Source organism: Gracilinanus agilis, chromosome 3 (assembly GCF_016433145.1).
Source record: "Gracilinanus agilis isolate LMUSP501 chromosome 3, AgileGrace, whole genome shotgun sequence".
In the NCBI taxonomy this organism is placed as follows: Eukaryota; Metazoa; Chordata; class Mammalia; order Didelphimorphia; family Didelphidae; genus Gracilinanus; species Gracilinanus agilis.
In genome coordinates this window covers 112,477,610-112,489,453 of record NC_058132.1, presented here as the reverse complement: position 1 = coordinate 112,489,453, position 11,844 = coordinate 112,477,610, and the positions used below count along the sequence as shown (strand labels likewise).

The following is an 11,844-nucleotide window of genomic DNA, read 5'->3' as shown; positions in this document are numbered from 1 at the left end:
TAAGTTGTTTTAGTGATGTCTGACTCTTCCTTCAAAGACACTGGAGTGGTTTGCCATTTCCTTCTCCAGATCACTTGACAGATGAGGAAACAGGCAAATAGGATTAAAGACTTGCCCAAGGTCACAGATTTGAACTCTAGGAAGATCAGTGTTTCTAACTCCAGGCCTGGAGCTTTATCCTCTGCTCAACACCTTAGCTGCCTTACAGTCTAAAGGGGTAAGACAGTAAGCAAAAGGAAACTAAAAAGAAGGTGGGGAGGAACGTAAGAGGGATGTTGCAGTTGAAACCAAGCTGAGGAACTGGTGATAAAGGAAGAGATGGCTGGGATTTTAAGCCTTCTATAACCAGGAGGCCAAGGGAAGAGTTTTTGCTCTGCTCTCCATTTATTTGTTAAAAGATAGCTCATTTTTTTTGCCTATGGTCTCCCCCATTAGGAGCTATTTTTGCTTTTTTTTTTTTTTTTTTTAATATTCCCAGCATTTAGCATAGTTCCTAGCTCTTAGTAGGTCCCATTTGACTTGACTTTAGAGGGGAGGCACCACATGCATAGTTATATATAGCACTTTAAGTTTACAAAGCCCATTCCCTCTCAATATCCCTGCGAAGTGCTAAGAACAAGTATGATCACTCCCCCCACTAATCGGAGGTTTCAAGAGGTTTAAGCCTTTTGCCCACCACTATGCAGCTAGTGTCAAAGCCTGCAGCAGCATTTGGAGCTGGGTTTCTTGCCTGCAGATACAGCATGCTTTCCATTACACTTCACTACTTTACAGTGTAATAAACAAAGCACTTTGTAAAGCCTAACACGCTATATAAAGGTGTGTTATTGTTATCATTATTATTATGAACTTGGAGGAAACAATGAGAAAGAAAAGGGAACCGTTTGGGGCTCAGAGACCCGGAGATGGAGAACTGGAAGTTGGGTTTTAATTTTTTTTTCCACTTCTTAGATGGAAACATCGCCCCCTTTGCACAGGTCAAGCATCCCCTCTCCCTCCCCCAGCCTTATTTAGAAATCATGTCCCCCAGACAGGAAGGGCGGCGGGCAGAGAAGCACAGAGCGTCCCGGTCTCATTTCCTTTTGGGTCCCCATGTGGAATTTCATTTCATATATTTAGGAAACCAGAGAGCAGGATCTTCAGTGGATTCTGCTTCTCCAGTCTTACTTCTCCGCCCCCCCTCCTCTGCCCCCACTCCTACTCCCACCCCAGTGGACTTGGGCCGTGGTGGGGAGAGGATTCCGAACTGCAGAGACACTGGGGAATCTTAGCAGGGACTGAGAAGGGTCTCCAGACTTCAGCCAAACTGCCAAGGAGTTTTTTTGGGGGGTGGGGGGGTGCGGTGGAAAAAGTCAATGGGCAGGGTCAGAGTTGACAGCTGAGAGAAGAGGAGAAGGAGGTGGGGAAGAGACCCTTTGAGCACTTCCCACCTGGGAGAGGAGTGGGTATCTGGGACTGGAGGGGGAAGGGCGGGTGGGGACGGAGCGACTCCGCTCCATCACCGCCTGGTCCCTGTAGAGCCCCGCGCTCCGGGTGGGAGGAAAGTGTAGAGAGGCGGAGCAGTAAGGAGAGGGTGGGAGGGAGAGGGTGGAGGAGACTGACCCTTCTACTTACAGCCCAGTCGCTCCGCCCTTCCCCCTGTCTAGCACCCCCTCCTCCCCCTGGACCCCTCCTTTCTCAGGCCAGCTGCGCTTTCCCATTGGAGCTTCTTGCAGTCCATCAAGTCTCCGCCACCGCCTCGCGAAAACAGCGCCTGGCCCAGGCTCGGGGCTGGGAGAGCCTTGTGGAGCTTAGTCCAGGGCAGGGGCGGCGCAGCGCAACGCGGAGCAGCCCAGCCTGCGCTGAGAAACGGTGCGGAGCACGAGAGCCTAAGAGCCCGGAGCCGGGGTGGCTGCTACTTGCAGCCATGACCCCAGGAGTTCCCCCCTCCGCCGGGGGCCGGGGCATTTGATACCCTGCACAGCCGCTTGCAGCTGCCCCTGGAGGTAGCCACTGTCTTCCTCCTGCTTCTGCTGCTCTCTCTCTCCCTCTCCCACTTCTTGCTTGGGCTCTGTGGCTGCAGTCACCCCGGAGTGGGGGCCACCTCCCCTCCCTCGCCCGCCAGCTCGTCTTGCAAACTGGGGGTGTCTGGGCCAGCGGCAGGAGCCGCCGCCGGAGCCTCCGCCGCCGCCTCCCCCTCCCCCTGGCCCTGGCCATGGCCCGGTGGGTCCTGGAACTGAGGGTCCCGGGGGCGTCCGGCGGCGTCTGCTTCAGCCTCTCACCGCCACCACCACTGTTGCTGCTGCTGCTGCTGCTGCTGCTGCTGGGGCAGACGCGGGCTTTTGGGGACGAGGAGGAGAGGCGCTGCGACCCCATTCGGATCTCGATGTGCCAGAACCTGGGGTACAACGTGACCAAGATGCCCAACTTGGTGGGGCACGAGCTGCAGACGGACGCCGAGCTGCAGCTCACCACCTTTACCCCGCTCATCCAGTACGGCTGTTCCAGCCAGCTACAGGTGGGCACTGATACCCCCGATCCCCTCCCCGTCCCCGTCCCCATTTGTGCCCTCCAAACGCTTCCACTTCGGATGTCTCGCCAGATCTAGCCCTTACCTCTGCTGGCTGAAGGGAAGGGTAAAAGTCTGGATGAAAAGTGACTGCCCCCTTAACTCCCCCTTCTCAGGGACTGAAAGCCAAATATTGTGTAAGTCATCTGGCCTGTTAAAGAACTCACTCTTGCACCCCGCCCTTCCGTTTTTCCCCCCTTCTCACCCCTGTCTGGCCAAGCCCCTAACCCTGGAGAAGCAGAGCTTGGGAAAGACTGGAGGCTGTTATCTCAGCCAAAGATTAGGGGTCATCATTTAGTGCCAGAGAGTGCCTGCCGCTCTAGCCAGCTGAAGCTTCGACTTGAAGATAAGGGTTAGTGGACTCCCACCCCACCGACCACCGACCCCCCATTTTCTATTTTACAGAAACTCCCTGCAGTTCATCCAACTCAGCTAAAATAGTCACCCTATTCTATTTCAGCTCTCTTTTCTTCAAAACTAACCACAGGAGTTGATATCCTCCAGGTTCTTCGAGATCCAAATCTTCTTATATTCATAGAATTTCTCACATTGCTAGCGACTGGCGATGCCTAGACTTTCCTCAGCCTTAGGAAGGATTTAGTTATAGGAGAAGGAAGCACCTTTGAAAAGGTGGAAGTGTGAAGTGGGCAGCAGAATTAACTAGAGCAGGTTCATATGTTGGAAGTTAGATCATCTAGTTAGGAGATCAAGTCCCCCAGACAAGAAGGGCAAATTACTTACCTTCTTTGTCCCCTCATTTGTCAAATGAGTGGAGTAGACTGCTAATCTCCCTCCCAACTTCAGATTCTGTGATCCTAATAATAGGTGTCCAGGTTGAAAGATCCAGAAATCTCTAGCCTCTGGAGTGTACTCTCCAGAGATCAGGTAGCAAGAAGTTGCCATCTCCTGAGTGCACTTTCAAAGACACAGGTTCTTAACTTTTTTGTGTGTGCCCTGACCCCTCTGGCAGTCTGGTGAAGTCTATGGAACTGTTCTCAAAATGTTTTTAAATATAGAGTATTATAAGGGAAACACAGAGACAGAGAAATAAGACAGAGAGAATGTACAGTTTTCCTCCATCTAAATTGGAATCTTGCCCTGAGCCCCATGAGTCCATGGACCCTACCAAGATCATTTGCTCAGAGAGAGACTCTCAATGGATGATGTGCCCACTTTTACAGAAGTAATTTTAAAAATTAATTTAAGCCAGGATTTATATTTAAAGAGATATTTGGGTCAGTTCTCTTTCCTGTTGAATTGTCTTTACCACAGAGCAGACTCTGCTTTTGGGAAGTTTAGGACTTTGGAGTTGGCTTAAAAGACATGGGCTTAAGAAATGATCCTCCAGCACTTATTTTGGAAACAACACATAGCCTGACCTCAGTGGTGATTTTGCTGGAGGAAAAGGCTTCCACAGGGATATGTATTTTTAATTACATGTATGCTGGGGAAGCGGCCAAGAGGTTTGAAGGACAGGGCTGGCTCTCTGTTCATACTGGAAAACAGTCACTTGTAACTATAGCCTTCACAGACAACATCTGTAAGGAGCAATGGAGACTGTTTATCGGGGCTGGATAAGTCAAAGATAGGGACTGTACTCTCCAATTGGTGACAGCAAAATTTTGGGGGGATTTTGGATGGAATTTGAAAAATATTTATGAAATCCTAGATTTCAGTCCTGTATATAAGTCCAACGCAATCTCATTTGCATGATGTTGAGACTTATGTCAAAATTTCTATTTCATCAAGAATGATTTATGAGAAAAGAGATGTGGGGATTGGGAAGTATGGAAAACAAGAAGTGATCTTTTCATTTTCTTTTGAGGCAAAAAAAAAGAATGTGGTAGAAAGTCAAATACTTCTTTCCAATAATGGCCAACATAATTTAGGCAGAGGGACATATAAATTACCAGCAAGCCATTAAGTAACTGGCATATGGCAAGATAGAAAGGGTATAGTGGCAAGAGTAGATGAGCTTAGAATTGGTCTAACTGGGCTTGAGTCCCAGCCCTATCATTCACTAGCTATGTAACCTTGGACAAGTCCACTAACCCTTCTGAGCTCCAGTTTCTTCATTTAAAAAATGGGATTAATAAAACTTGCATGGCCTCCTTTGAAGGGTAGTCCTGAGAACAGTGGTTTTAAAACCATAAAGTGATACAGATTGATTATTATTGGCTTTTCTCAAATGGGAGTCAAAGATGAGTTAGAGTGGCTTGGCTTTTACTTATATATTGTTCTAAAATGGATTGTGTAATCATGTCCCAAGTTTTTTTTTTGTTCTACTAGAATAAAAATAATAATAAGAATAATAAATACCTTATGTTTATAAAGCAGTGGTGAAGTACTAAACTAGCCAGTCTATGAACCTCTCTGGCATCAGTTTCCTCATCTGTAAAAATAGGGAGTTGGAATGAACTAATTTCTTTTTTTTTATTGTTATTATTTTTTAAACCCATAACTTCTGTGTATTGGCTCCTAGGTGGAAGAGTGGTAAGGGTGGGCAATGGGGGTCAAGTGATTTGCCCAGGATCACACAGCTGGGAAGTGTCTGAGGCCGGATTTGAACCTAGGACCTCCTGTCTCTAGGCCTGGCTCTCAATCCACTGAGCTACCCAGCTGCCCCTGAACAAATTTCTAAGGTCCCTTTCAGCTCTCAAGTTCTATGGGTTCACTTGGATGGTTTCTGTATCTGTTATCTAACTTAATCTTTGCCACAATCTTCTGAGCTAGATAGTGCAAATATTATTCCTGTTTTTCAGAGGAGGAAACTGGGGCTCACAGAAGGTAAATGATTTGCTCATGTTTGTACAAGTTAGTGAGTAGCTCAGCCAGGACTCAGGGATCAGATTCTAGGTCTACTGATTCCAAATCCAGAATGCTACTATCCACTAACCCCCATGGTACTCCCCAAAGGAGTGCATGGACTAAACTAGGGATGACACATTACTTTCAGAGAATGCACTATTTTTGTGCTATTTGGAGGAGCTGCATGGTGCGGGGAAGATACTGAATTTGGAATCAAGAGGGCCTGAAATCAAATTCTGCTTTTGCCATTCATTAGCCAGAGCAAGTCGCCTTACCTTTCTCGCTTTCTCACGTGTATAATGAAAGAGCTGAACCAGTGATTCCCAAAGTGGGCGCCACCACCCCCTGGTGGGTGCTGCAGCAATCCAGGGGAGCGGTGATGGCCACAGGTGCATTTGCAAAAGGAGATCCCTGTGGCTTATCCTGAAATATGGGCTGTAATTCAAAAGTTCTTAATTGCATTTCCTTCATCATATTTAGTGGACCGTGGATTCAGTGTGGTAACCAATTTATTAACAAAAAAAAGAAACCAATTACAAATAGTCAATCGCAGTGATTTAAAGTTACTGCTGATGAAAATAGAGCCGAAGATGACTAAATTGGTAGCAGAACACCAGGTTCATCCTTCTCAGTAAGATGATTTCAAATGTTTTAACTTTTTTTGTATTACATCCTATTCTGAGTTCAATAAATAGTTTCATAATTTCAAAGTTCAATGTTTCTAATTTACACCGTTACTATATTTTACGAAAAAGGTAGAAACATTAATACATATATCTTTCCTATTGATTGCTATTAAAATTTAAAAAAATTAATTTCCAGGGGGCACTAAGTAATAATTTTTTCTGGAAAGGGGGCAGTAGGCCAAAAAAGTTTGGGAACCACTGAACTAGACCATCTTTCAGATTCCTTTCAGCTCTCTTATTCTACTTCATTCAAGAAGAAAGTAAGATACAATTATGGGCTATTCTAAAAACAAATACATCGTGTTGCTTAGAATGCCGCTCACTGGTGTACGAGTTGAGCCAAATATAATTATTTTCTTCTATTTCATTATTCATTTAGTTCTTCCTTTGTTCTGTGTATGTGCCAATGTGCACAGAGAAGATCAACATCCCCATCGGTCCCTGCGGAGGTATGTGCCTGTCGGTCAAGAGGAGGTGTGAGCCTGTTCTGAAGGAGTTTGGGTTCGCCTGGCCCGACAGCCTCAACTGCAGCAAGTTCCCCCCCCAGAATGACCATAACCACATGTGCATGGAAGGCCCTGGGGATGAAGAGGTCCCCCTGGCCCACAAGACGCCCATTCAGCCCGGAGAAGAGTGCCACGCCATGGGCGCGCACTCCGACCAGTACATCTGGGTGAAAAGGAGCCTGAACTGCGTGCTCAAGTGCGGCTATGACGCCGGCTTGTACAACAGGTCGGCCAAGGAGTTCACCGACATCTGGATGGCGATGTGGGCCAGCCTGTGCTTCGTATCGACCGCCTTCACGGTGCTGACCTTCCTGATCGACTCCTCCAGGTTCTCTTACCCCGAGCGGCCCATCATCTTTCTCAGTATGTGCTACAATATTTATAGCATCGCTTATATTGTGAGGCTGACCGTGGGCCGGGAAAGGATATCCTGCGATTTTGAAGAGGCGGCAGAGCCGGTTCTCATCCAAGAAGGTCTTAAGAACACAGGATGTGCTATAATTTTCCTCCTGATGTACTTCTTCGGGATGGCCAGCTCCATCTGGTGGGTCATTCTGACACTCACTTGGTTCCTGGCAGCGGGACTCAAATGGGGTCACGAGGCCATCGAGATGCACAGCTCCTATTTCCACATCGCCGCCTGGGCCATCCCGGCCGTGAAAACCATCGTCATCTTGATCATGAGACTGGTGGATGCGGATGAGCTCACGGGCCTGTGCTACGTCGGCAACCAGAACCTGGACGCGCTCACGGGCTTCGTGGTGGCTCCCCTCTTCACCTACCTGGTGATCGGGACCCTGTTCATCGCCGCAGGCTTGGTGGCCTTGTTCAAAATCCGATCCAATCTCCAAAAGGATGGGACGAAAACGGACAAGCTGGAAAGGCTGATGGTCAAAATCGGAGTCTTCTCGGTGTTGTATACGGTGCCGGCCACGTGCGTGATTGCTTGCTATTTCTACGAGATCTCCAATTGGACGCTCTTCCTCTATTCGGCCGATGATTCAAACATGGCGGTGGAGATGCTGAAAATCTTTATGTCTTTGTTGGTGGGGATCACTTCTGGCATGTGGATCTGGTCCGCGAAGACGCTGCACACGTGGCAGAAGTGCTCCAACAGGCTGGTGAACTCGGGGAAGGTAAAACGAGAGAAGAGGGGAGATGGTTGGATAAAGCCTGGGAAAGGAAACGAAACTGTAGTGTAAACAGAGCCAACGTGCGGAGCCCCCCAAGGGGGAGATGCTCGCACGCTGGTAGAGACGCGGTGCCCCCTCCCCCAGTTTTATGCAATAACCCCATTTGAACACGGCTCGTATGTACGAGTAAGCAACACATGTCAAAAAACAAACAGCCCCAGACACATCACCAGAACAGCATTTCTGCTGGCCAGCAGTGGCGTTCTCCCAAACAGAAAGGCCAGCAGAGGCTTTCAAAGCTGTGAAAAATCAGACCCCCTGATCACTTTAGCAGGCTGCAGCCTGGAGTCCTGGAGTCCTGGACAGACCTTGCAGCTTTAGTGGCCCCTGCTCGGTCACAGCTTATCAGAGCTGTGGCTCGTAACTGGCAGGGAGAAAGGTTAACTTTTTCTTAAACCCTTTAAAATTTGGAATACTAACTGGGTCTTTCCAATAGTTAACCCAAACCAATAAACACTGGAAATGTTGAGTTCAGAGAAATGTTACAAGGGTTTTCCAGTTTGGTTTTCTTGAAGGTGTTTACAGCATTAACTTAAACATTTTCCATGGTGCCCAGTTGGCTTCTCAGAGCTGTGCCAGTCACACCCCCAGTGGTGATGTAAAAATACTTTATTGTCTTGGTCATGAAATAGAATTGTTTGGGCAAAGCATAAAAAGCACACAGAGGGGTCCAGTGGATTAAAAAACAAAACAAAACAAAACAAAACAGAGAAACCTAATGTCAGTATCTCCTTGTGTTCCAGGATGTTACTCTCCCACTCCTTTTGCACCTCACATTCTGCATTAATGACTTAAAAGCATATCTTTATGCTAATTAAAAAAAATTACAACATGACCAAGGGTTTGGGGGATGGGGAATCGAGGGTGATTCACTTTCTGACAATCACTTAATTCAGAGAAAAACGAGATTTACCCAGTCTACTTACCTTACACACCCCAGAGACCCATTGCATTGAGCAATTAAGACTTAATATATTTCACTTTGTGTGATTGCATCTCTGCAGACGCCAGTCTGGAAGGACTAAAATGTTAAGTTTCTTGGCAACTTTGTGTTCACACAGATTAACTGTGTAATTTGTGTGTGTCAATTACAATTAAGAGCACATTCTCCGACCATGACATAGTCCCCGGCCTGACTTTAAGCTATGGTCAGCTTGCATTCTCAGAATGATAGTGCGTTTGTTTTGTTTTTTTTTTTTTTTTGGATTTTTTTTTTTTTAATGTAAGAATGTTATCAGAGAGTCTGGTCTCCTCCATTCAACAATGGAGACATTTTCCTTTCTGTAAAGGGATCTAAGGCTAGCAAATCCAACTCCTCGGTGCACAATTGTTTCCTAGTAATTGGCTGGCCATGGCTCTTGCTGGCTCCCTCAGAGGCAGCGTGGTCTGTAGTATTTATATGGTGCTTAATGAATCTCCCGACTTCCAGCAAGGACCTTGTTTGGTTAGCAGGGGACATAGTGTAAACCATATAAACGTGCTGAGTGCTGAGAAATCACAGGTCTTAATTGCCCCATTGTTGACCAGCCCCATGCTTTGGACTGTTGGAAAGCTTGCTTCACACGGAAAGAGAACCCTTCAGAAGATTCTGAAAAATAGCAGTTCTTTTGAAAATTTAGCTAAGTCCTAAGCATTAACCTGCCTAAAGCCTTCTAGGCTTTTAGTCTGTAGCACATGCAATGTTTGCCCTTACTGGGCGTACTTTTGTTCCTTTCCTTCCAATTCATAATCAGCCTTAGATTCAACTCTCACTTAGCAATGGCACATAATTCATTCATTTAATTTTTTTTTTTTTTAACAAACTGTGTTCTTCAGCTAGGAAAGCCCTGGCCCCTTTTGTGCAGAAATGTACCGAGAGTCTCAGCATCCCAAAGAAGTGGCCAGATTTTGGTGATAAGCTTCTGCTTTTATTGCTTGCTTCTGTCAAAGATGGAACAGTTTCCATGGTCAGGAGTAGGAGCCTGAGGAAGGATCCCTGGAAAGGCTGGCGTGAATCAGTTCAGCTAAATTAGAGATTATTGCATGTGGAATATAAACGCTGAACTCCCTGATCTGCACACAAGAGAGTTCCCATAAATGTCCAGGGCCACCACATTCTAGCACAGGGGCAGATTCTGCCCTTACTCACGCTCTACCCTAGCGCCTGGGGAGTTGTGCATCCAATCTGGCCCAGGGAAAGGAGGGAGAAGGACTTCACCAAGGATTAATATGGATGCCTGGCTGCTAAGAGTTTGGGATTTTCTAACTCTTTGAATCCTAACATTTCAGAGATCTTGTGACTGGGGCAGTCTAATCCAGTAGGAGAGAACACTTGAGTGGGGAAGTCAGGAGACCAGCTTTCACATGCTGGCGTGTGGGTCATTTGCGAGGTGCTGACATGTCACACTGCTCAAGTCTCTTGCCTTCTAAGGTAAAAAAGTCCACAATCAGTAGCGGTCACCTCTGCTAGCTGAGTTGAAACTCTGACCACAGAGATGCCAAGTTACCCTCCTGCTATCTTCCAAATGAATGATGTATTTAGGCCTGAGAGCAGGAGTTCTTAACCTATTTGGTGGCATGAACCCATCTCTCTGACGGCAGTCTGGGGAAGCCTTTGGACTCCTTCTCAGAATAATTATTTTAAATGCAAAATAAAACAGACATAAGATTACAAAGAAACAAATTATACTGCAATATAATTATTAAAATAAATTCTCTTAAATTTACAGGCTCCAGATTAAGAACTCCCGCCTTAGGCAGAGAGATTTTAGAAGGATGATGTGTGCATCTGTTTTCTGCTGTAAGTTGGCTCTTTGCTATAGCCAGCCAGTCTGTAACTCTATCCCATTTCATATCTGAACCCCCAAAATGCCTACCGTGTGCAAAACTTTTGACAAAAGGGGTACACATTATTTTTTTATTCCACTGCTATGGGTTTTCACCACAGGATGACTTACTGTTGGTATCTTTAGGTCTATTGAGCTGCTTTGTGCATCTTGCAAGGCAGAGTGGAGACTCCCTGAAAGCCCTTCTTTCTGTTCCATGGGTTTTCGGTCCAGTAAGGCCAGTGGAGTTTTGTGGGTCCTTCCACTCCTAGCACTCACTCTCACCACCCCCTGAGTGATTTTGTTTTTTAAGGTTACTCCCTGATGAAGCAGCATGGGCATGGTAGGGGGGAAGCAGCAACAACTCTGCAGGGAATTCTTATGCAAACAGCCTTCCTCTGCAAAGCTGAGATCCATCTCTGCTGGTTTCAGGAAGGCCAGGTATCCTGTCCCCCACTTTTCAATTAAATTAAGCATCTACAGGGGAGATAGAAAGTTTGGATAAGGCATGGCCCCTGGCCTCTGCTGGGGGGAGAAGACAAATCCAGATGGCTTTAATATACAGTATTACATGGTAAATGCATCAGACAATTGCAAACAAAGTACTTTGTGAGTACAGGACTGAGGGGGAAGGTAATTCTATTGGCAGGCAATTCCATTTCTTTTCCTCCGTACTGGGACTCATTGTGGCTTATCTTGGTTAATGCTGGGGCAGCATCTTGCCTGGCAAAAAGCCAAGGCTGCTTTTCTTCCTCTGGAATTTGGGAGAAGTTGTCATCTGTCACTTCTGGGAAGACTCTTTGGCAGCTGGAGAATTTAGCTATACAAACCAAAGCATCTCTGTTCACTTTCAGTTGGGAATCTTCTCTAAACCATTGAACTAGGCTATGTTCAAATCTTTGCTGTACTTCTTCCCTTCCCTCTTAGACCAAGATTAATTTCAGGGTAGAAAGAAATGAATTACTGTGGAGTCTGGGCAAGCAAGGTGGTCTGACCGACTTTGATTCATATGCTTTTCCTCTAATGCTCTGGCATTTCTATCCTCTTGCACTGCTGCTGGGTTAGCAGCTTGCTCAGGTGTCCTAGAACTGGCCAAAGGTCAGGGGTGGGAGCTCTCTTTTCACGAGTTGCCTTCCTTCTTCCTATGATTGTCCCATACAATAGAGATCTAGATTTCAATTTGAAAGGGAACTTTAGAGGCCATGGAGTCCAATCCTTCATTACACAGATGTAGGAAGTGAGGCACAGAGGTTAAGTAATTTGTCTAAAATCAGGTAAAAGTGTCTAAGGCAGGATTTT

General features: G+C 46.4%; 1 protein-coding gene across 1 annotated transcript; it reads left to right on the top strand.

The window, feature by feature from the left end:
- Positions 1-1,811: 1,811 nt before the first annotated feature.
- On the top strand, positions 1,812-8,842 carry FZD4 (frizzled class receptor 4). The gene is made up of 2 exons (XM_044666025.1): positions 1,812-2,497; positions 6,422-8,842. The coding sequence occupies exons 1-2, from the start codon at positions 2,195-2,197 to the stop codon at positions 7,748-7,750; spliced, it is 1,632 nt and encodes a 543-aa protein (XP_044521960.1). The 5' UTR covers positions 1,812-2,194; the 3' UTR covers positions 7,751-8,842.
- The last annotated feature ends 3,002 nt before the right edge of the window (positions 8,843-11,844 follow it).

What these genes read in the sequence shown, in the direction of transcription:
- FZD4 (XM_044666025.1), top strand. Translation starts at nt 2,195, where the DNA reads ATGGCCCGGTGGGTCCTGGAACTGAGGGTCCCGGGGGCGTCCGGCGGC. An exon ending in GCTGTTCCAGCCAGCTACAG is followed by an intron (nt 2,498 to 6,421) that starts GTGGGCACTGAT and finishes TTATTCATTTAG; the next exon opens with TTCTTCCTTTGTTCTGTGTA.